At 52.6% G+C, this 25262-nt stretch overlaps 2 protein-coding genes across 2 annotated transcripts in view; one reads left to right on the top strand and one right to left on the bottom strand.

Annotated features, from left to right (window-relative positions):
* The first annotated feature begins 1368 nt into the window (after positions 1-1368).
* On the top strand, positions 1369-2330 carry LRRC3 (leucine rich repeat containing 3). The gene is made up of 2 exons (XM_003798133.2): positions 1369-1400; positions 1511-2330. The coding sequence occupies exons 1-2, from the start codon at positions 1369-1371 to the stop codon at positions 2328-2330; spliced, it is 852 nt and encodes a 283-aa protein (XP_003798181.2).
* A 14337-nt stretch (positions 2331-16667) lies between these two features.
* The window catches only part of TSPEAR (thrombospondin type laminin G domain and EAR repeats), a 76534-nt gene continuing 67939 nt past the window's right edge, over positions 16668-25262 (bottom strand). The window contains exons 11-12 of the mRNA XM_012810327.2: positions 18605-18706; positions 16668-16949 (exon numbers count right to left, since the gene is read on the bottom strand). Of these exons, the coding sequence (XP_012665781.1) occupies positions 16796-16949; positions 18605-18706 (256 nt within the window). The 3' untranslated portion in view covers positions 16668-16795. The remainder of the gene's footprint in view (positions 16950-18604; positions 18707-25262) is intronic.

Genomic DNA, 25262 nt, shown 5'->3' on the forward strand with positions numbered 1-25262 from the left:
GTACACACTGTATGATTCCATTTATGAAATTACAGGAAAAGCAAACCAGCCGTTAATGACAGCGAGCAGGTCAGCAGCTTGCCCGGTGATGGGGAGGAGAGGGAGCAAGGACAAAGGGGACGCTTCTTCCCGGCATTCGCTATGCTGATTGAGGCCGTGGTTTCACAGGTGCACGAAAATGTGCAAACGTATCAAATTTACATACCTAGTTTTATTGTATATCAACTAATCCACAGTAAGGCTACTTGAAAAGACCTCAAGGAGGCTCAGGTCCATCCCCAATGCCCCCACCCGCCATTCCCCGCCCCCTTCGGGTACCAACACGCACCAGACTTCAGACTGGGGTGGTGGAGCGGGGGTCCTAGGCAAGGGGAACTCAGATGCCGCAGGGCTGACCCACTCATCTGCGACGGCCGGCGAGGGGCGCCCAGAGGGGGCTTCGCGCTGATCCAGGGTCTTCAGGCTGGCGGACGCCGGGGGAAGGGCCCTGGACACGAAGCTCGGCGGGTGGACCGGCTTAGGGGCAGCCCCTGCCGCCTCGTAGCCCCGCCTCCATCCCCGCCCACAGCGCCGGAGCCCGCCCCTGCCACGCTTTGCCCCGCCCCTTTCCCTCAGGCCCTGCCCTCCCCAGGCCCGCCCCCCTCTCCCCTCCCGCCCCGTCCAGCCCCGTGCCCCGCCCGCGGGCCGCGCAGGCTAGAGCTCGTCCTCCCCAGCAGGCTGCCGCGGTGTGGGTGCGGGGGCACGGGTGGCCACCTAGCAGGGTGTGTCGCCGGGTCGGGCGGGCTCCGACAGGCCCGAGAGCGGAGAGCAGCCTCCGGCCGCGCAGGTAAAGCCCCTCCCCGTCCCGGGAGCGTGGACCCTGCCTTACCCCGTTCATCCTCCCCGCGAGTGCCAGGTCCGGGGGTCCCGGGAGTCCTGGGCGTCCCGAGGTCCCGGGAGTCCGAGCCCCGCCTGGCTTAGCGCGCGGCCCGCTACTCCACGCCCAGCGCGGGCCGCGCGCACAGGGCTTGGCTTTTCTCGGTTCTCTGTTTCTTCTCAGACAATTGAAATAAAAGGCGAGGTCCTGGTGCCATGCGGAGGGCAGCGAAGAGCTTGATCTATTGTTCCAGTTTTCAAGGGTTGTCAATAGTGGCGGAGCGCTGGGAGGGCAGGCAGAGTAGCCCCTGGCACCGAGCGCCCTCGAGACCTGGCCCTCCACCCTGAAGAAACCCTGTGGGGCCCTCCGGGGTCCAGCCCTGAAGAACTGGGCCAATCTAGGCCCGCCCAGCCTCTGGTGCTGGCCAGGAGTCCCCTGACCACTGAGCCAACCTGTCCTCAGCAAGCGGTCAGCGGCAGCTGACCCCATTCCTGAGGTGCCTCCTGGGTTGCATGGGCGTCTCCAGATGTAAGGTACAGGGCAGGTGTGTTGGAGGAGGCCTGATCCCCCACCTGGATCCTTCAGTGTGCCCGGGACTGTTGGGCAATGCTGCCCTCCCGCCCCCTTTCCCTACTCTGTCCTGTTCTCTTGTAGAACTGCACGTGGAGAGCACCACCCTGGACGTAAGGCACGGCCAGGAAGAGTCAGGATGGGCACCGCAGGCCCCTCGCCCCTGCTGGTTTCCACAAGAAGGTCCTGCCTCTTCCTCCTCTTCTGCCTGCGTGTAGGTGCCTCCTGCCCTCACCCCTGCCGGTGTCCTGAGCATGCTGGGGCTGTGGCTGTCCACTGCAGCGCAAGGGGCCTCCAGGAGATCCCCAGGGACGTCCCTGCAGAGGCCGTGCTCCTGAAGCTGGATGCCAACAAAATCTCCCACATCCCCAACGGAGCCTTCCAGCACCTGACCCAACTGAGAGAACTGGACTTGTCTCAAAACTTCATCGAGACCATCAGCCCTGCTGCCTTCTCTGGCCTGGCTGGGGGCCTGCGGCTGCTGGATCTGTCACACAACCGCATCCGGAGGGTCCCCAAGGATGCCCTGGGCAAGCTCAGTGCCAAGATACGCCTGTCCCACAACCCCCTGCACTGTGAGTGTGCCCTGCAGGAGGCCTTGTGGGAGCTGAAGCTGGACCCCGACTCAGTGGATGAGATTGCCTGCCACACCTCCGTGCAGGACGAGTTCGTGGGGAAGCCCCTGATCCAGGCCCTGGACTCTGGCGTCAGCTTCTGCAGCATCCACCACAAGACCACCGATGTGGCCATGCTGGTCACCATGTTCGGCTGGTTTGCCATGGTGATCGCCTACGTGGTGTACTACGTGCGCCACAACCAAGAGGACGCCCGGCGGCACCTGGAGTACCTCAAGTCCCTGCCTAGTGCCCCTGTGTCCAAGGACCTCGTTGGCGCTGTGCCCTAGCGCCTGCTCCCGGCAGACCTCGGCCCACTGGCTGCCACAGCTTTTGGAGCAGGTGGAGTCTGGTGCCTTCGCGTTCCCCCTCGAGGTAGATGATCACAGCCACTGTAGCGTGTCTACACTGCCGCATCTCCAGGTCGGGTGGTTTCATTGTTCAACCCACTTGACAGATAAGGAAACTGGAACTTAGAGGAACAGGTTGGCTTGCCCACGACAACACAGTCAGGAAACCATCCCGTTGGGACTTCTGCCCCACCAGTCTTGATGTCCATGCCCCTTCCACTGTGCAGGCCTCTCCCTCAAAGACCTGTGGGAGGTGAATGCTTTATAAGTGTGAAGTCTCCAGAGAGGTCTAATGCAGATCCACCTGCTGCAGGTGCTAGGTCCTCCGCTGGGGAGCTGGCTGGGCTTTGTTTACCTTGTACATCCTGGGAGCATCTGAACACAAGCCCTTCTCCCACAGCAAAGTTGCAGAGAGCAGGTTTTTCTAGAGAACTAAGTGGAATGTATAGCTCAAACTAAATGTTCAACATCTTGTTTATTCTCAGAATATCTGTGTCAAAATTTTAGTCTAGTGAGAGGGGAAAACCATGAGAGAAACCTGGGAAAGGTCCAGTGCAGGCCCCCAAGGGGCAGTGCCAGCAGCAGACAGACATGGCCCACCACCTCCTGCCTCTCCTGCTGAACCTGTCCGGGAAGGTGCGTCCCTGGGTTACCTCTGTGCCTTGCTTCTCTACTCTCTGATATCTAAAGCAGCTCCTTTTCTAAGGATGGGAGGACATATGCTCCATGTTTCAAGGCCAACCAACGGGATGCTTCCTTTTCTCCAGCAACAAAAACTCTGTCTTTTCACCTTTGCTGCCAGGAATCTCAGAGATAATTTAGTGCTTGATTTTCTTACCTATATCACTTCACATTCTTGGTGGACATTACCTCCACCTATATGATTCTGATTTATAATTTCATTTCTTATTGCCTTTTATATGTTTATTTTAAAATTACTTTGAATATATTTTGGGGGGAGCAAATAAGTAAATGTAAATTGTATATGGACTTAATAAAATATAAGGTATGTATAGATGCTTCATTGAACAGATGCTTAAAAATGATGAGAAATCAAGGGTGATTTGTGTTTAGAATGTTTCAGGTGTCTTGAAGTGCCCCATCCCGGTGGCTTGCTGGGTTCTGATGGTCTCAGCCACACAGTGCGTCAGCGTTGTAGCACACAGGGTCTGACCTGTCTACTGTGCTGCCGCAGAAACTGGAAAAGCTCATCGGAACAAAGTCCTGATTTTTCTGTCATTGTGCACTGAAAAGAAACAACCAACAAATCCCAAATGCTCCTCCCACCCTGTCCCGTGCTGGTGTCCACGGGGAGGGGTACATGGGATAACCATCCAGGGCCAGTTCCAAATGCTCTTTCCACACTGTCCTGTACTGGTGTCCACGGGGAGGGGGATGTGCAGTAACTGTCCAGGGCCAGATGTGACCAGTATGAGCCATGTATATCATGGGGGCCTCCATGTTATAGAGTGTTTGGTGGCCACTGCTCTGCCCACCAGCCAGACCAGAGCCGGGCAGGAAGACGCACCCAGTGCAAGTGGAGGCCAGGTCCACACCCGGCTCACCTTTCTTCCCACCATGCTGCCCAGGTGACACGGTGCTTGGTGGACACCAACCCACACAGAAACTGGTGGTGACACTCAAACTTCCAGTGAGAACTAGAACCAAGTGGCCAGACGCCCTAGGGTGCACAGAGTGCTGGCGTGGCACTGGTGTGACCCACGTGGCACAGATGGCATCAGCTCATGGCAGGGTGTCCAGGTCCAATGTCTGGAGGAAATAGGTGCTAACAGTGCCCTGGGCCAGAGGCTTTTGCCCAGAGGAAAGCACCTAGTAAGCTCACGCTAAGGATGTGGGGTTTAGGAACCTAGCACCGTTACAGGCTCTTGGAGGAGTGCAAAAGGACTCAGACCCCTTGGACAGATGAAGGAGGTCACTGCCCAGTGGGTTTGCCTGAGAGACATGACCCTAGGTCTCTGGGAGCCTGGGGACCAAGGGCCAGGTGTGAAGGGCAGGGTGCCGTCTCTGCCTCTACGTCCTGTGGGTGCCGGCCAGGCTCGTCTGGCATTCAGGGGGGCCTTCCCTGCTGCCAAGGACTCTTCACTTGCTCCTTCCCCACAGTCGGCCCAGATCTTGGATCCCATAACATGGCTCTTCAGGGGGCACCCAGAGAGCGTGTGGGGCTCCTTCCCTCCCTGTGCCAGTCAGCAGGAGGTGGCAGAGGACCCAGAGGCCACCAGAAGGCCCCTTTCCCTTTCCTGAACCCAGAGTCAGGTCCCTAAACTACCCACCATCCTGGCCTTTTGGAGTTCCCACCCAGAAGAAAGTGCCTCCTCTCTGAGGAGGCCCACACTGAAGCCCCTCCTGCTCACTGAGCTCTTTCTCTGGCTGTTGGGAAGTCCTGGGGTGCCCTCCTGTGGCACACCCCTCCCCTCCATTCCCTCCTGTGACCCCACCTGTCTAAGAGGCATGATGCACACTTGTTGCAGGGGGCAGTGGAGGCCCCTTGAGAGGACGTTCCTGCCTGGGCCCACCGTGGCTGTACCCACACCCTGTTCTTGTGGCCCACATGTAAGCATGAGTGCCCTGGACATGCTGCCCCCCATGAACCCTGACTCAGCCCCTGTACCGACTGATGGGGTCATCAAGATCATCAGTGGCCAAGGGGGATAAGCCCTGCCACGGCAGCAGGCATGGGACAAGGGGGCTGCCTCAGTGGATGTCCCAGCCTCATGGGATGTGAGTGACCTGGGCTTGTTGCCATTCAGGGAAGGGGCTCCCGTGGGAGTTTCAGGAGGATCTGCACAGGGCCATGGCCAGACCCCATCTACAAAGACCGTTTCTGTGGGGAAAGCTGCGAGTCACAGTCTGGGGATCTGGGTGATGCCCCGGGTCTTCACAAGAGCAGGGGAGCCTCTCCACTGGATCTGTGGCTGGGCGTCCGTCCATTCCCAGGAGAGTGGAAAGGAGGAGGGGTCTTGTTTCTAGGGAGGGTTCAGGCAATTTCAAGGCCAGAGGGGAGGAGAAGGGCACTAGGGGCTCATGGTACCCTCTGGGCCACCAGGCAGACAGATATCTCAGCACCGGTGGCTGGGCCCCGGCTCAGCACCCTACTGCACAAGGCCCCAGCCTCAAGCTCACCCCTAACCCCACTTGACCCCAGCTCTAAGCCCAACCCAAACCCCTCCTCAACCCTAAGCCCAACACAAACCCCAAACTCAACCCTGACCCTAGGAGGGAAGCCAGCACCCATACCCTTCCCCACACTCATGTTTTTTTGGCTGGGTTTGCGGCCCCCAGAGCCTGCACAGTGGCAATCCTGAGTGGTCCAACAGTGGGAGATGGGCCAGAGTCTGGCTTGGCCACTTACAGGACCATCCCAATGTCCAGGGGTTGTCCCTGGGGTGGAAGGCCACTGAGGGGAGAGAGGGCAAGGACGCACTCCCCCCTTAGAGCCTGGAGCATGCCTGACCTGCAGTGGGGGCAGACACAGTTCTAAACTGGACGTGGACCTGGGTGTGTTTTTCTTTACTGAAAGCAGCCAGGAAGCTTGGCTCTGCCTAGGTGGTCATTCAGGCAGGTGACGGGACAGGTCTGGGGTTGAAGGCCAGCGCAGGGCCCTCTCAGCTCTAGCTGGATGTTTGCCTTCATGCCAAGGGCTGAGAAACCTGTGGATGTGAGTGGGGCCGGCCACCCTGGACAGCTCTTCCTGGCGGTCAGCAAAATGATGGGATCCCCAAAGCCAGGGCAGGAAGCACGAGTGGGCCCAGGGCCTGGGCATTCCTGACATGTCCCTAAGGTGTATGCAGACACCTGGCTCTGGCCCCATCTGCCTCACCTTCCTATGTGCAGGGGCTGGTGGCTCAGCACTGTGCCCGGCCCCTGAAGCTGGTTCTCTGTATGGGGACCCTGTTGATGGGATTAAGTTAGGGATACCGAACTGGGAGATTGTCTTGGGTTATGTGAGTTAACCCTAGTCATCACAGTGCTCATGAGGACAGAGGGCTGGGACATGCCTTCCACTTCCTCTGGAGGTGGAGGGGTGGCCCAGGATAGTGGCACCTCTGGGAGTTAGAAAAGGTAGGGCCTAGTCTGCCCCGGGCCCCAGAGGACACAGCCCTGCCAGCACCTAGATTTTAGCTCTGAGAGACCAACCACCAGAATTCTAAACTAATAAATTTGCATTATTTAGACTACCAAGTTTAGGGCATTTTGCTATAGGACACTGGCATGTCCCCTCTGCAAAAACTGCCATGGTGGTCAGAGCAGATGGCCCTCGTGTTCTGGGACACCCCCAATACTGTCCCTGAGTCTTGGTTCTTGGGGACAAGGTGGAGGCCATGCCACCGCTGAGCAATCCGCGAGCTTATTAGCTTGAATCAGCCTGAGTCCCTGCCTTCCAGGACCATTGGAAGGGCTGCCTGGGCTGGCAGTGACTGAGGGGCAGGGCAGCGTGGTGCCACAGCTCCTGGGACTCAGCAGCACTCAGGCACGGGCCATGTGCACACACATGTGTGTACTCCCACTGTGCACAGACACAAGTCGTCCCACATGTCATGCTGAGGAGGTTCAGAGTGGGGCCCAGGCTCAGCAACAGCACAACCCACAGCTCGTCAGCCCTAGGTGATGCAGCATTTCTAAGGCCTCTGGGGCCCAGGCCAGCCCACTGAGGGTCAGCAGCCTTGATGGCACATGCCCAGGCCTTGGTGTGGTGGTGACAGCCTGGCACGGTCACTCTGTTTCTGAGAACCAGAGATCCTGAGGTCCAGAGTGAACAAGCTCAGGAGGTGGCTTATTTGGGGCAGAGCTGGATGGGAACCCATGTTCCTAACACCAGGTCTGGAAACCCTCACTTGCCAGCCAGGGTTAATCACTGGTGAGCACCAGACGAGGACTGGCCAGTGTGTAGGGGCCATAGTCTGTCCTGAAGTCCCCATGGTCCATCCTGGGAACAGGGCTGCTGCAGGCCTGGAGCCTGAGCAGATGGCTCTGCATCTGTGACCATGGCAACGACGCTGTCCAGAGCACCATCAGAAGCTGCCACATGCAGCTTGGGGCCAGGCTGCAGGCCAACAGCACTGACCCACCTGCCCCCTGGTGTTCTATACAGTGGGTGGTGGAGAGAACGGCCCCTCTAGGCCAGCCTTCCCAAGGCCCAGCTACTCATGGACAGGAGACAAGGCCACACACGTGGCAGGGGACCAGTGTCCTGCCCACCTCCCAGTCAGGATGCTGATTCCAGAGGCCCTGCCAGCAGCCAACACTAGTAGAGGAGGACTAGGGCTTGGTCAGGTGACTTGTCCCAGTCACACAAGCTGGGGAGAGCCAAGCCAAGGTGGGGACCAGGGGACACAGACGAAGGTGTGTCCAATGGCATCCAGGAAGCTTTGCAGCGAGAGCCACAGTAGCTGGGACATCAAACCACATAGGTACCTAAGGAAGAAGAATCACTTATTTAGTGATGTGTAACTGTACATTTACCCAAGCGGTACCGTGGTGGACACTGCTCTCAGATCACTCAGGAGACTGAGAGCGATGTCCTGCTGGGGGGGTCTCAGTGCTGTGTCAGGTCACTCAGACTCCAAGCACCCAGCGTAGCAGAGCCTACCCCTTCCCCTTTGCCCACCTCCCTGCTACATACACCTGTAGCCTTTTGGAAGGTCAGTGGTAGCCCCTGTAGGCCTCATGCAGTGGCCACCTCACTCTGGACTTGCCCTGGGCTCTTGGGTTCAAGGGGTGTGGGTGCTGCACAGGCCCAGGCCTGGATCCCAGGATAGCTGCCTGGCACCACCCCTGCCCAGGCGCCCCAGGGCGCCCTCCCGAATCTGTGTAGATGGGGTTGCACGGCTGGGGTCACTGCCCGTGGGAGGCTCTGCTCTGGGTCAGCTGGACTCAGTCTGTGCAGGCTTCTGGCACTTCTATCAGGGTGGCAGGATCAAAGACTGGGGATGGACCCTCAACTCTCCCGTCCCTGCTCCGGGCCTGTGCTTCCCCACCAGGAAGTCACTATGATTCAGAGCCTGTCAGTCTGGAAGTCATGGCAATTGGGACACAAGCACTGAGGTTTTCTGAGGGAATCATTTCCATTTCCATCACCAGAAAGATGCTCCGCCCTGTTCCCAAGGCTTAGCAGCCCCAGGGACAAGGCCCTGGGAAGGGACACTTCTGCTGCCATGGCTGGCCCCAGGGAAGCCAGCAGGACTCTGAGGCTGTTGTCACATTCACTTGCTGACTGTGGTGTCACTTCTCACTCAAGCTTTACATCTGTTTCGACCATTCAGGTTTCTATGGAGAGCTGACTGTGGGCGGCCGGTGCTGCGGCTCCTGTGGACACTTCGAGTTCCACTACTCATAGGCTCACTGTGATCGCCAAGCGCCAACCAGGGACCAGCGAAGCCATGGAGAGGCTGGGAGCCGCATACATTTGTGCTAGGATTTCAACTTTCCTCTTTATGTTTTTAAAAATATGAGGTTGTAGTTCCAATGGAAAGATATATATCTTGAGTAGTTTAGGACAATTGATTTAGGGAGATTAATTTTGAATTAGAAATGTTATCATAGGCTGGGCACGGTGGCTCACGCCTATAATCCTAGCACTTTTGGAGGCCAAAGCAGGTGGGTTGCCTGAGCTCAGGAGACCCCGTCTGTAAAAACCATAGTTGGGCATTATGGTGGGTGCCTCAAGAGTTTGAGGTTACTGTGAGCTGTGATGCCACAACATGGCACTCAACCCCAGGGTGACAGAGTGAGACTCTGTCTCAAAAAAAAGAAAAAATAAATAAATGTTGTCATGGGTTATGCTGATTATTACTTATTATTGTTTAAAATAAGGCTTAATATGTTTTTTTCTTTGAACTTTTATGTATAACACTGTGGCTTTGGAGATGAAAGGGCAGAGCAGATTTGAGAGACCACTCACTGTTCTCCAGACTTGCTGACCTTTCTACTGTTAAAGCTCGTTTGGACCCTTGAAAAATATATATGAGGTTATATATTTCACAAATATGAAGGCATGACAATTAAGTCCACAGCTAATCCTAGAAAAATTACTACCTGCCTTATTGCTGAATATCACTAAGGTCCCCTTTGAGGTACTCCCCTAGGAAGCTAGCACAGACACCAGCACCCAGGCCACCCTTCAGAGCCATCCTGGAGCTCTTTTTCTGGTCTGAACCTGCCACAGGTGTTTGTACAAACAGCTCAATGAGGTTTCATGACTTGGTATGTCAGTGTCTCAAGCTATGTTCATGTGGTCATGTGGCAGTGTCTTGCTGAGTGGCGTTCATTATTATTGTTGTGTTTTGTGTGTGGTACAGTGTCTGCTCTTATGGCCATTCCAGACACGGAGTTTCCAATTGCTGTGAAGGGTGGACTAGGCCTTGGTGCGTGGCTTTCCAAGGGGAGAACCTTGAAGGCGACCGTGGTGAGATTCAGCCATGAGGTTTGTTACACATTTTCTAGGATGAGTTCTCCAACCTAATTGTCAGATCTCGTACACCACACTAACTACGTGTGTCTTCCTTTTTCATTTATTTCCATGGTTTTTACCTTTCTCTCTCTCTCTCTCTCTTTTTTTTTTCTGAGACAGAGTCTCACTCCATTGCCCTGGATAGAGTGCTATGGCATCATAGCTCACAGCAGCTTCAGACTCCTGGGTTTAAGCAATCATCCTACCTCAATCTCCTAAGTAACTGGGACTATAGGCAACCACCACAACGCCCAGCTACTTTTTAAAGACAGGGTCTTGCTCAGGCTGGTCTCAAACTCCTGAGCTCAGGCAAGCCATCCTCATCAGCCTCCCAGAGTGCTGGGGTTATAGGCATGAGCCACCACACCTGGCCGTTCCACGGTTTTTACCTTTAAAAAGTTTTTCCCTGGGCGGCACCTGCAGCTCAAAGGAGTAGGGCGCCGACCCGTATGCCGGAGGAAGCAGTGGGTTCATACCCAGCCCCAGCCAAAAAAAAAAAAAAAGTTTTTCCCTGAAATAGAAAATTATATTCTAGACTCTTTTATTTCCAACGTTTGTAACTTTAACTTTTCCAAAAATCATGCTGATCACAGGTTTGATTTTTTTGCTGAGCATTTTAGTAGAATTTAATGCCTAAAGGCTGAGTGTTTTTACAAAGTAGTTTTACCTGGGGGAGGAGGCAGGGGTGTGGCGCTCTCACCTATCAGGCACGTTGTGGGGCATAGGGCACACCTCCCAGTTAAAGGGCTCACCTACAACTTGGGCTTTACCTAACAAACACAAACAATGCATCCTAATATTAATCTGAAATAAAAAATAAATTTAAAAAATGATGCTTTAAAAACACAAATTTTCTAAATGGCCTTATGAGCCACTTCATTGATTAAAAAGGGCCACACCAGGTTTCGATTGGAAGCATATAAAAACTACATGGGAGATTTTGACACTGTAGAGCTATCAATTTGAAGATTTGTTTAACTCTCTATGTCCTGAAGCCTGATTTTGTAACTTTCTAGAGTTTATTTCTTGGGGGCGTGTGTGTTTGGAGGACTGGGGAGCTTTGCAGATGGCACCATCCTCCAGGCGGGCAGCTGGAGGGTACGGTTGGACAGCCGTGTCCTGTCTGGCCCCTGGGCAGGAGACCGTGGTCTACTGGGGCTGCTGTAGCCAAGGACCAAGGCTGGGCTGCAGAAATGGCAGAAACATTTTTTCACAATTTAGAGGCTGTAAGTCTGAGGCCAGTGCTGAGGGTTTGTCCCCTTGGTGTATAGACAGTCACTTCTCACTGTCCTCACACGCTCTCCCCTCTGCATGAGGGAGACAGAGAGATCTCTGGGGTCTCTTTCTCTCGCTATATGGACAGCAGGGGTCTTTTCCTCATCAGCAAGGAGCACTGGTCAGTTGGTGGCAGCTACAGGAAGGGAGGGGTCAGCACCAATGCCGGAGGTTGGCTGAAGTCTGCATGGGGTGAGGGGCTTGCCAGGGGCTGGTTCTGCGCCTGCTCAGGTGCTGGGACTCAGACCTGTGTCTCATTTCTCAGCAGCCATTTCCTGGGAGCCAGAAAAGGCAAAGAGTTGCATCTCCTCTGAGGCTCAGGACTGGCCCTGCCTAACTGGGACTAGACTCCTGAGGGCCAGAGGGCACTCCAGCCCTGGGCGTTCAGGTAACAAGTCCTGCCAGACCCTCCTGGGCTCTGCAGATATGGCACATGGCACTGTCTATTCCTCACGGAACAGGCAGAAATGGCGCTTAGGCCTCTTCATAGTCTTCTATTGGTCGAGTGAACCCACGAGCTCCTCCTCTGTGTCTGGCAGGTTTCTGCTGGGTCCTCTCCTGCGTTTCTGTCCTGTAAACAGATGGTGCCTTGGTCGTCCCTGTCCTGCCTCCACTCACGAGGGCCTCTTCCTCTGGCCTTTGCAGGCACTGCCAAGGATGTGCCACATGACAGTGACCACACTAGCACCTACTTTTGACCTGAGGCGCAGATATTTTGTTTCTGGTGCAGGCTTGAGCGCTGTTTCCATTGTGATCAGAATCAAAGCACAAGAATGCTCCCACTAAGAAGGTAATTTGTTATAAAGCTGAACCTCCACCTGCCCTATGACCCAGGAATTTTGCCCCCGTATATTGACCAGAAGAAATAAAAGCCCACATAAAATGTGCTCAGTGACACCTTCAGCAGCTCCATCAGTTTTCAAAATAGCCTCAAGTGCGAAACGGCCTACAGGATGAGAGAGAGGACAGGTAAGTGAATGCTGGACATTCATGCCATAGAGCACTGCACCACAAGAAAGGCCACTGCAGATGCGGCCACCGGACGGGTCACACGGCACGGTGCCAAGGATGGAGGTGGACACAGTGGCAGGTGCTGGCTGATCCCACTGGTGTGAAACTTTCCTGGACAAGACTCAGACAGGGTGGGCTGCAAAGCGGCTTGAATGGGATCCAGGGAATTTTCTGGGGTATAAAGAGGCGCCTCATCCTGGTGAGGACAGTTACAGAGATGTGCACACTTGCCAATACCTGTGCATTTCAATGTATATAAAGTAAATCAAAATTACATTAACTACAAAAAGATAAGGATTTTTAACAAAATTAAAAATTATACTTTAAAATTACAAATACTTGACAGGTGCTGCTGAGATGTCCTTGCTCCAACTCCTGGTTTTAGGACCAGGGCCATGGTGTGATGGATTTAATTAAGGGCTTTCTTACTATTAAGCCATCATTCCATTCATGAATAAACCCTAGTTGAGCATCAATAAGGACTGAGTTGTGTCCCTCCAACACATTGAAGCCTGAACCCCCATGTGGGGCAATGCCATCTGCCAGCTGTAGAGGGCCCTGAGGAGAACACCAGGCAGCACTTCTTGAGACCTCCAGCCTAAAGAGCTGTAAATGTCTGTTATTTGAGCCCCTGCGCGGTGTTCGCTTTTGACAGTCGAGCTGGTTAATGCAGCAATTGTGTATTGTTGACAGATGTGACTTGCTCCTGGGTGGAACCAGATGCCCCATCGACACAAGGAGGGCACAGTGCACTTGCACGGGTGGGGCGCGGGTGACATGGAGCTGGCACTATGACGGCAGCCTCCGTCTGGAGCTGAGCTGGGCAACGCCCTGGGCTCTGGAGCTCTGCTGAAGGGGCAGGGAGACCTGGAGGGGAGGGCAGCAGGCCTTGGGGCTCTGAGGATTTCAAGGTTCCACTGGAGGGACTAGCTGGGCCAAGAATGTGTAGCACGTGGTGTCCCAGGCCCAGTGGGCCACTGGCAGACAGTGGGTGCCTGGGGTGCAGACCACCATCCTCACTTGAAAGGTGGGTGAACACTGAACTTAGCTTAGAGCCTGTCTAGTGAGAAAGGTCTTGGAGACCCTTGCCCAGGACACAGACCCTAGTGAGGAGGGACTGGAAGATGTGCGCACATGTGTGCATGTGGGAGCATGTGTGTGTGCTCATGCACATGTGGGAAGAGGGAGTGTGCATGTGTGTCCTGTGTACATGTGTACGTGCATATGCACATGTGCATGTGTGTTTTGTGCAGTGTATACATGTGTGTGCACGTGTGTTCTGTGTGACATGTGTTTGTATACACGGTGTATATGCATGTGTGCACACTGGCAGTGGGAAGCTTAAGGGTAAACCCCAACAATCCCCACACTAGTAAGCATGGACCACAGTGAAAATCAAATTATTTTGTCAGCATCATCTGCTGACAGCCCTGGCTGCCAGTGAACAGAGAAGATCAGTGGGTGGGGCTGAGGGAGCAGGTGGGATGTGTGCAGGTCAGTGCAGGCGGGAAGCCTGGGAGCAGGGGACAGATGCAAAAACTGCCATGGCAAGTTGTGTCCAGGGAGAGGGGCTCCCCAGCAGAGAAGTGACATGTCCTGAAAGTGTCCACTGAACTAAAGACCACCAAAAAGAGTTCCCTGGAGTCACAGAAGAGGCCAGGCCCAGCAAACTCTGGACTGTTCCACAGGGAGGTGCAGCACCGCTGTCCGCAGCCCCGAGTGTGTGGCCATGGCACCTCGAGTGTAAACTCACATGGAACAGCCTGCCGCCTTATAATGTTTATTAACAGAGATGGTAGCCAGGAGCTCTGTCTTGGAAAGATGTAAATATTTTGATGTTCTCTACATTTTGCCCTCTGGTTTGCTTTCAGAATTTTTAAAGCTCTTGATGACAGGTTTTGTTTTTCCTGTTCTGTGTCCGCCAGTGGCAGTGATGCCCTTGATGTTGAGCAGAGCCAGGAGCACAGGGTGGGGGAGTGTGTGCTGTCCCCCTGCATAGCCCCTGGTGTGCCGGCCTCGTGAGTGCTCAGCTCCCAGGGCAGCTGGGGACCTGGAGACACTGACCACAGAATGGGTGCTCAGGGGGGTGCAGGTAGCTCCACAGAGAGAAGCTGTGTGGGGTCTGGGGCCCAGGCAGGCAGGACAGAGCAGGATTCTGGAGAGCCCAGACCACCCTCTCGTCCTCTCTCAACAGTGACAGAGGGTCCGAGGTGGGAAGTGGCAGGTGGGACTGATTCCAAAGCCCCTGACTCCTGTATCTGGTGTCCCTCAGGGCTGGCCAAGAAACACAGTGGACAGGATGCAAGGGAAGAGGCTTCCCTGCAGAGCTGGGGCAGTGGGGCTGGTGGGTCCAAGCCTGAAGTTTGGGCAGCAGCTCACAGCTCAGGAGTGCCAGTGCTGCCCACCATGCGGCCATGGCCATCTGTAGGGAACCCCCTTGCCTGGGGAGGCCACAGCAATCTGTGGAGAAGGCCTCCTGCCTGGGGAGGCTGGTCTCTTTGTTCTATTCAGGCCTGCAACTGATTGGACAAGGCCCACCCAGTAGCTTTCCCCAAGGTTCACAGATTTAAAAATTAATCTCACCCCAAAACTCACTCCCAGCTTTTGGCAGCCCCCACGGTGCTCCCAACCTGGGTGGTCTCCTACTAATCCTAGCATGGCCACTCTGCCTCTGAGGGCACTCGGGGAGTCCCACCAGTGGACTGAGCCCCAGGATGACCAGCCACTGCCCCTCCCTTGGGCCCTGCGCTCATGGCTGCAAGGCCCTGCCTACAGCCCCAGTTAAAATCAGGACTCCACCCAGAGGACCCCAGGAAGCATGGTGTGTCCCCTACACCCCCTCAGGTAGAGAGGGAAGATTAAGCCAAAAATATACAGGAAAGCCAATTACCTCTGACTGTGAGATGAATAACTCTCTTTAGTATAGTATGTCCTATTAATGTTTGGAATATACTAATACTAAAAAAGGCATTCATTGTTTCTCTGAAATTCAAATCTAACCAGGCACCTTATATTTTTACCTGGCATCCCTGGCCCACTCTCCTGGACCAGCAAATCTGGGGCTATCACTGTAGCCCACCTTCCCAGACACACTAGGGGTGGCAAGCTTGGGGAGGCAAGGCTCAGTGGTGACATGAGAGAATGCTCTTGAGTGGAAGGGAGGTCAAGGGCCTTCTGAGACGTCCTCAACTCCATGAGTGTCCAGCTTCACTGCAGCCATGAGCAGTCTACAGGGTGACCCAAAAGTGACCATGAACACTCTCACCTGCCTCACACCATGGAATCCCTCGGTGGACCATCTGGCCTAGTCTGCTCCAGGGCCCAGCATTAGAGGCTACTGTTCAGCCCTTGCCACACCCAATTGCTGTTGAGAACTGAGACAGGACGAGGGAGGAAGGAGGAGTGTCAGCAAGGTGACAACCTCCTAGGACAGCAGGGACAGACCCCATGGACATTAGGGACAGGCCCCTGTGGACGGCAGGACAGACAGAATCTCACTTTGTCACCCATGGTAGAGTGCCAAGGCATCATAGTTCACAGCAACCTCAAACTATCGCCTCAGCCTCCCAAGTAGCTGGGACTATAGTGCCGGCCACAACGCCTGTCTATTTTTGGAAATAAGGGCTCACTCTTGCTCAGAGCTGGTCTTGGCTTCCATGCTCTGACCAAAGTTTATTTTAGTTTTTTTATTATTTGTTAAGCAGGCCCAGGTGATTTGAACCCTCTGCCCCTCGTGTGCAGGGCTGGCACTTTAACCACTGAGCTACAGAGCCCAGCCCAACATTTCTTTTCTTTTCTTTTCTTTTCTTTTCTTTTTTTTGAGACAGACTCTCACTGGAAGGTGGCAAGGCTCTACCCTTCACCTCCTGGCTCTGTGGGCCCCATGGGGCCTTCCCAGCCCAGCCTCTGGTACTCAAATTGGCCTTGTGCCCTGGAAGCCTGTGTAGGGGTACTGCCTACCCTCTCCCCCAGTTTCTGGGGGTCAGCTCATCAGGCCCAGGGCACCCAGTGAGGCAGGTGCCCTGGGGCCTGGTGCAGGGTCAGGGTGTCTGTCAGACTCGGGAAGGATCCAGTGAGCACTTGTCCAAGAGGCTTTCTGAGTCCAGGCGATGAACCGTGAGACCAGCTGCAGAGACCAGGCAGTGGCCACCTGGAGCATGGCCAGGGAGGCAGACCTGGGCCAGAGGTCCCTGTGGGTGGGGCTTGCTGCGCCTGACCAGCCAGGTCCCCAGAGTATTTATGGGTGAACTAAGACTGGGGCCCCAAGTGCAGGGGAAATGGCCGCACTGCCCCCATTCTGCAAGACACACTCTGCAAGAAACACTGAGGAGGCGCAGTGCTTTTGTGAAGAGCAACATAAATATATTTCCACTCAGAGCGCAATAAATAGCTGGCAGTGAGCGCGTCTCACGCACACACCTGCTTCCGCACCTGGGCCCGAGGCCAGCGCCGGGACGTGCGCCGAGGCCCCCGGGTTTCTGAGGTAAAACTATGGAAACTTTTCCTTTAGGTGAGACCTGGGCACCCGGTTGGCTGGAGGAAGGCAGAGCCACCGCCTGCGGCATGGCACAGCCACCTGCCCAGGGCAAGTAAACTGCGCCTGGGAACAGGGACCACAGTGGCCCGGGGGCACCCCCTGCTGCCCAGACCCTCAGCGCGTCCTCAGCCGCAGCACCCTGGAGAGGGGCTCCTTGGCGCTGGAGTAGATGAGGTAGGCGCCGGCCGAGGTGTTGAAGGCCTCCCAGTCCCGGCAGCCGAAGGTGGGCAGGCTGTGCACTGCCACGAAGCCCTCGTAGCCCTGCCACCTGCGGGGACACATAGCGTCAGCCTGGCCTGCGGCGGGGAGGTGCCCTGCAGCCCTGCGCTGAGCAAGCTCCCCCGTCCTACTTGGAGACAGCGGGGCAGGAGGGTCCTCTTGTCTTGCAAAGCGGGAAACTGAGGCCAGAACAGGAAACTGCCCCCTCCGAGGCCCCACATTCCCTCACATCCCCCCAGATCCTGCTCCAGGCACCCTGAAACGTGTGGGAGGATGTGGGGATCCTAGCGATTCCCGGGCTATCCTGGGCTGTGAGGCACGTGCTCCTCCGTCCCCGGGCCCTTCTACCCTCAAACAGGGACACACTGCTGTCACCCCCACGGGAGCCCCAGGCCCCCAGCCTGCTGTCACCCCCACAGGAGCCCCAGGCCCCCAGCCTGCACATCTATCCACAGGGGGCACCGTCCTCATGGGGTGTGGTTCCCAGGCAGGGCTTCTAGACCAAACCACTTGAGCAGTTCTAATTTTAATACTGTTCCAGGTTCTTTCTGGAAAGGCCATGCTGACTCCTGTTCTCATCAGAACAGGACCCCCCAAGCCTCACCCTCTGCACTGCCTCTCTCTAAAAAGCTTCCAACTAATGGGCAGAAACTCTGTCATGGTTTTGATTTGAGAACAAACCACTGTTTAGTCACTTTTAAAGTTTTTTTCTCTTGTATATTCTTGTATATTCCTGCTTCTATCTTTTACTTTTTTTCCCAAATTAAACAAAAATATCTTTCACTCATTTGTAGAAGCTCCTTTTCTGTCGTGTGTGCGATGCGTCGTAGGCTGTCCTTTTCCAGGTGAAGCTTTGGGACTTAGGGAGTCAGGCCCAGCACTGAGCTCCAGCCCCGCCCTCCCTGGGTCTGCCCAGCGCTGAGCTCCAGCCGCGTCCTCCCTGGGAAGCTTCGAGCTCACACAGAGGCACTTTGCTTTTCTTGTAATATTTTTGTTGTGTGATTTCTTTTATACTTAGAATTTTAATCCACATAAAATCTATTTATGCTATGGAATAGGGGTACAGGTTTATTTTCTTCTAGATTACATGTAGCTAATCTTTCAAATTATGTAAAATTATTTTTATTAAGCAGGCTATCATTTTCTCATTGACTTCAGGTGTAACATTTATCACATAAAATTATCATAGATTGTTTGTTCTTCTGGACTCTATTCAATTCCACTTATACATTTTTTTATTTTTAGCAAAAATCATACTGCCATCTCTACATGCTGACCGGGCCTCCTCACTATTCTTCTTTGTCAAAAATTTCTTGGTCATCTTTGAAGATTTATCCTTTCACATGGATTTTAAAATTACTTTGTCAAATTGAAATGTCTACACTCATAAATTTCAACGTCTAAAGGAAAACTAGTGATTTTTCTAGTAATATAGATGACAAAAAAAAAAAAAACAAAACAAAAAACAACTGCCTCAAAAGGGATAAATCAATGATCATGGGAGAGACTAGAACATTTGTTCAAGAGATACTTTTAAAAAGGTACCAGGCCCAGGCTGGGCCCGGCGGCTCACGCCTGTCCTCCCAGCATTCTGGGAGGCTACTTTGGCCCCATGGCCTGTGACTCATCCTGAGCCTGTTGTCACCTGCAAGGGAAGTAGCCGCCCAAAGGGACCCAAGGTGGTGAGGGAGGATGGCACTTTACCTGTAAATAATACTGTTCACCAAGAAGGTATTTCCATCAAAGGAGTTCGCAACCACCAGGAAATAATCTTCTCCCACTGAGAAAAACTCCCAGTCCAGAGCACTGTGGAATAAATGAGCGATATCAGGACACAGAGCTGAGATGTTACCAGGAAACTGGGGTGTTGCACTGGACTCAACTCTCCTAATTCCAGAAGTTGGGGGGCCCTGCCCCAAAATTCACAGAAGAGGAACTGGGGCCCAAAGCAGGGGATGGTTTTCTCAAAGTTGCGCAGTGAGTTGGTCTATTCTGGGAGAAGGCAAATTAGTTGTTGGCTTAAAAAAAATTTTTTTTTTGAGACGGAGTCTCACTTTGTTGCCCCTTGTAGAGGGCTGTGGAGTCACAGCCCACAGCAACCTCAAATTCTTGGGCTCAAGCAATCCTCTTGCTTCAGCCCCCCACGTAGCTGGAACTATAGGCACCCGCCACAATGCCTGACTATTTTTCGAGATGGGTCTCGCTCTTGCTCACGTTGTTCTCAAACTCCTGAGCTCAGGCAATCCACCTGCCTTGGCCTCCCAGACTGCTAGGATTACAGATGTGAGCCACCGCACCTGGCCAGCTTAAAAATATTTTTTTTAATTTCATACCTAACACAAATTTAACATTTTAATCATTTTTAAGTGCACGTGCCTGTGGCACTAAACACCGTCACATTGTCACGTAGCCATCAGCAACACCCACCCCCAGAGCCTCACGTCTTGCAAAACTCTTTCCCCAGTACACAATAACCCTCCCCTTCCCCAGTGTCAGCGCCTGCATTCTACTCTCTGTCTCTAGGAATCTGGCCACTCTGGGGACTTCAGCCAAGTGGATTCAGGTAGTATTTGTCCTTTTGTGATGTAGCCAAATGTTCTCAAGTTCCCCCATTGTAGAATGTGCCAGATTTTCTCCCCTATTCAGGCTGAGTTATATCCTGTCCTATGCCACACTTGGTTTACCCAATGTCCATCCATGGACCCATGGACACTGGGTCATTCCACCTCTTGGCTAGAGTGCATAGTGCTACTATGGCTGCTGGGGTACAAAAGTCTATTTTTAAGAGGTTGAAATGATCAGAGAAAAAGTTCCAGGGCTCCAGCTCCCTCTGAAGGCAAGGACTTGAGGTCACCAGGTATGAGGTCACCCATTTGGAAACCCTGATCAGCCACCATCAGGTTCCCCGGGACCTGCTGACACACAGATGTTCTCCTGCACTTGGAAGCTGTTTCTTACTCCAAACCCATATGCTGAGTTCCGTGTTAGGTAAAGAGAGGGTGGGGATTTTTCATGTTGGAGGCTGCATTAATTTAGCTGTGATGAGCCCCTCAAGAAATTTTGTACCTTATTTTTGTAAAAACCTAACCACTATGTAATTAATGATTTCAAAAACTGAAAACTACCTGTTACTTTAAAGTTAGCTAACGTTTCAATGACTTGGTTGTGTCTGCATTTTGCTGGAAAGCATGTGAACATCTGGTTGCTGCATGGGGCTCCCAGTTTCAGCTGATCCTCTGGACGGTGTCAGTCATCTGTGACCTTAAGGGCGTCCTGATTTGGGTTGGGTAGGAGAATGCAGATTCGAAGAAGTAAGTGGTTAAAAAGCACAAAAGCATTTCAGGCCTGGTGTGGGTGTTCTACCACATTTTCCCCATTTCAATTGGATCTTTATCAGCATCACGCAGGGACTTTACAATGTCACCTACTGGGAGCTCAGTCAGTTCCATGTGAGGTTCTTCAGGTGCCTTGGTGACCTCAGCTCGGTGAGGCTGAAATGCTGATTGGATGTGACGTCATGATTCTCAGTGAACCTTTCACTGTATTCTCCATTAACAGGCCTGTGACAGCTGCGTGTTCCTCACATGATCTGCACATATCGTCCTGCTCATCAGGGACCTCGGCTAACTGGGAAGATGTCTGTTCCTCTGAAATTTCCTTGTGACGACGTGTTTTGAGAAAAGACAGCATTTTTCAAAATTCTTGGATTTTTTGCCACATTTCATATATAGACTTAGATTTATCTTGCAAAGAAATAGTCAAGCCATGTAGATTTGACATATCACACAAAAATGCTGAGTTCCTATAGAAATCTTTCAGCTCGGCACAGTGGCTTCCACCTGTAATCCCAGCACTCTGGGAGGCCTGTTGTTGAGCGCAGGAGTTTAAGACCAGCCTATGCAAGAGGGAGACCTTGTCTTTACTAAAAATAGAAAAGTAGCTAGGTGTTGTGGTGGGTAACTGTAGTCCCAGCTACTTGGGAGGCTGAGGCAGGAGGATCACTAGCTCAGGTGTCTGAAGCTGAAGTGAGCTATGATGACACCTTAGCACTGGAGCCTGGGCAACAGAGTGAGACTTGGTCTCAAAAAAAGAGAGAGAGAGAGAGAGAGAGAGAAAGAAGGAAATTTTCTTTCAATAATGCACATTGCTATCTCTGTTCTTTATATAATCTAACTCTATATTAGCTCACACCTGTCCCGGCAACAGCTAACACACTTTAGAATGACAAGGCAAATCCCCAGTAAAAGCCTCATCTTCCAACTTTAGCATGTTACAAAACTGCCCAAGGCCCTGTTGCATTTACACAAATATAGTTTACAATTCTTATAACTTGTTGCAAATTGTCTCTTAAAACAACAGCGTTAGCACAGAGGTTTTGCTAATGCAGGACACAGTGAAAAGAAATGAGTGCATCTGGATCTGTTGATACTTTTTAAAATCTGTGCCATAAACCCTTCAGGCTTCCCAGTCATGGGAGGAAGGTGCACTGTCTGTTCATACACTCACCAAATTACCAAATTCAGCCCAATTTCATGATACTGATCTTGAAAGTTGTGCATATCTATTCCCTGCATTCTATTTGCAGGGATGCCCAAAGTGAGTGACTCTTTCTAGCAAAGAAAATCTTCCATAATGACCCGACTGAAGTATAAAACCTGCACCAAGACAGTAGTATCAGTTGATTCATCCAGAGCAGGCATCCTCAAACTACAGCCTGCAGGCAACATGCAGCCCGTGGGGGTTTTGCCGCCCCTGCCTGTCCTGCTTAGCAGCCAACTCATCCCAGGGCCCGCTGTCTGGGCCTCCAACAGTCTGAGGGACAGTGAACTGGACCCCTCTTTAAAAAGTTTGAGGACCCCTGATCCAGAGCAACTGAGTAATATGTAACTTCCTTTTGAAGTATTGCATGAAGTTGTTCTGGGAAGCCTAACCCATACTCCCAATCAGTTATAGACCCCCTTGAAAGAGGCAGTTGTTGGTACTTTGAATCATTATTCAGATCTAAACATCCTACAACTTCACAATGCATTCTTTCACAGTTTCTACATCACTGAATGGCTTCCCTTTCCCCCCAAGTATATAAGCTACTTTATAAGTTGTTTCAACGGCATTATTTCCAGCTCTTATTGCTGCTTGAAAGAATTGTCTTTGCGTTTGCTTTTCATCTTTCAATTTCTACAATACAGCCTTTTTCGCCTCACCCTCTAATTTAAGATATCTGTGGTCCTTAGGAGTGTTATTCTGACACAGGCATTGAATTTCTTTAATGTTGGTACTGCATTATCACAAAGTAAGCAAATCATCTTAGCAGAAATAGATAATATTGCAATTTTCAATCCTCATTTAAAAGTCTGTTTCCTTCCTTCAGTGTTCTCTTGGTCTTCTCTGATGTCATGGGCCGTTAAGCAGACAGAATTAAAAATACTGTCGAGCTGTGCAGATACTCACAAATTCCACTTCAAACAGAAACACACTGCACTGTTGTCAAAACAGGCTGGTGAACTTGACCCCCCAAAACTCTCACCAACCAGCCTCACCGTGGTGGCACCAGTCAGGTGGGGGACGGGGTGGGGGGGTTAGAACTAAGTCCGGAGCATAGCAGGTCAGTTAAGCCTTTACAGTTCACTAATGTTCTTACCGGGCTGGTCAGTCTGGAGGATGATTTCCATGAAACTTATTTTATTCTTTGGAATTTTAAATATGTTCATTTTAAAAACAAAATAATAATATAAAAGATGAACAAAATATATTCATGAAAAGAAAAGCATTTGTTTTACAAAATTTGGATTCAGTCAAAAGGCTGTACTTAAGGACCTAGAAGGCCACAGTTTCCTCACCCCTGGGCAAGAGCCTCGCCTGAGCTGCTGAGTGGGCATCTGTGCTCGGGGCCAATTCCATTCCTGGGATCTGACAAGTGGCTGCCCCAGAGCCCTGTCCCCGCGGGAGGCCCTGTGGGCTGTCAGCCATCGGCCCACAGTGGTGCCCACGCACATGCTTGGGGGGCTCATGTGCCCAGGATTGGGGGTGTGGCTAGGGCAGCGTGTCACTGCTATCCACATGCATGTTCCTCACTCGGAATCGAGTTATAAGCCTAAGGGCCATGGAAGACAAAGCAAGGGCAACGTTTTAATTTACACTGGCGCAGACAGTGTAAATTGCTGCCCAGCTGCACTGCAGCTCCTACCAAAAGCTGGCTTTGGTTTAACATGAGGAAAATCCGGTATCCAGCAGGGGCTTCCTGGTTTTGCCTCCAGAGCAAGGCTAGATTACACTAATTACATTAACAGAAATTTGAAGTATGTTTTTATTCTTCAGAATTACACCATTTGGTCAAAAGGTGGAAACAACACAGACACTCCTCAATGGACAAGGGGACGGACAAAATGTGGTCCGCCCAGATGAGGCAACGTTGCCCTCAGGGGCAGGCTGCAGGTGGACAGCCCTGAGGACATGACACTGAGTGGCAGGAGCCAGACACAGAAGGCCACGCCCTGCACAATGGCATTTAAGCAGAACGTCCAGGATAAGGAAACGCATGAGGCGGAAAGGGGGTTGGTGGCTCCCAGGAGCTGGGTACACACAGAGACGTAGGAAGGGACACAAAGAAAGTGAGGCTAGAAATGTTCTAGAATTGCCTGGGCGATGGCCGCTCACCTGTATATCTAACAGAACCTCTGCATTGTAACAGACACGCACATCACACCTGTGAAGGCACTTAGAGCCCCGATTACAAACACAAGCCACGAATCACTCAATTGCTCTGCAGAAAGTTCTTGACACTCTGGAGAGCGAGGCCACAGCACAGCTCTAAGAGACGCAGAAAACTCCCCATGTCGGGTATAAATACTAGAAATTTTACTTTTGCATTCATTTTCCCAGTGTGGATTCTCCCTAAAGTGATTTAAAAGTTTGATGGTAATTATTAAACACCATTTTAATGGTTACTAATGTCATTAGAATTATTGTCATCATTGTCCAGGGGTAACAAGGCAGAAGTCTCAGATGTGCATCTGCACATCTGCAATTGACTCCCTCGGGCTTCAAACCCAAAGACCGTCATCCCCTCAACCTCTAGATTAGCATCTTCTCCAAAGGTATTTCATTCTACAACAGACTTGTCATCACAGTTTTGTTCTCAAACTCATTTTGACAAGAGTTGACCTGCCTATGCTGCCAGGCGTGGCGTCATAGTTCACAGCAACCTCAAATTCTTAGGCTCAAGTGATTCTCTTGTCTCTGCCTCCCCAGTAGCTGGGACCACAGGTGTCTGCTACAATGCCTGGCTATTTTTAAAGACAGGGATCTCGCTCTGGCTCAGGCAGGTCTCGAACCTGTGAGCTCAGGCAATCCACCCGTCTCCACCTCCCAGTGCTAGGATTATAGGCGTGAGCCACCATGCCTGGCCTATCTTCCCTTTTTTAATTTTTAAAACGTTTATAGCAGCTTATTAACAAGTTAACACGGCATGTTTGTGAATCAAGCAGTTCAGAAGTCGTAGGGTACATGGGGAGTGAGCTTCCTGACCTGCACTCCCCTCCACGCCACTCCTCTCCACACCCACCATGTCCCTGGGGTGGCACTGTTGACACCCATGCCCTGTCTCACTTTCCCACTGGGTCCTATCAGCTTGTTGGTCCTCTCCTTGCTTCCTGCAATCCATCTTGGAGACTTTTGTCATCAAGAGGTCTAAATTTATTCACTGTTGCATCTCGGGCTGACACCAGGTTTGGGCTCAGGAGGAGCAGTGGCCAGGTGTGGAATGGAATAGGGAACCTGGGGAAGCCACTGCCGCATCTGGGGTCTGAGTAGTACAGACTCGATTGCACTTTCACTTACTGACCTCCAGGAGCCCTCCCAGATGCAGCCCCTGCAGGCCAAGATGGTCACAGGTCCTCAGTGCCGGTGTCCCCCCCACGGAATCCCCACAACCTTCACTGGTAGACACAGTCCGTCTGGTACATACTGACCCACCTCTGCCCTACCCAGCTTTGCTCCCACCTACACACACCAGTCTACACGTCCTAGTGGGGGCGGGTGGGGGGAGGCTGACACTGGAGGACGCAAGTAACTTATGTTTGGTGGTGACCAGAGTGGGCAGGCTGTGGAACCATGGTCAGGGCACCTGTGTGAGGAGGCCTGGGACCTTTCTGACAGCCATGGCTCCCGTGGGCCTTGGTCGCCCCTCTGTACCATGGGCATAAGGGCCCCTCCAGCCCACAGTTCAAGTATGCCAAGCTCTGCTACAGCGCCCGGCTCTGGGACCCGAGCATGGTACTCAGGGCTCAGCCCCCTTCTCACGGCCGGTCTCTTTGAGGGAAGAGTGCTGAGGACGGTTGCCAGGGCTTCCGGTGACTCGGCCATG

This window comes from Otolemur garnettii, unplaced genomic scaffold (genome assembly GCF_000181295.1).
Source record: "Otolemur garnettii isolate 467f Iridium unplaced genomic scaffold, OtoGar3 scaffold00128, whole genome shotgun sequence".
NCBI lineage: Eukaryota > Metazoa > Chordata > Mammalia > Primates > Galagidae > Otolemur > Otolemur garnettii.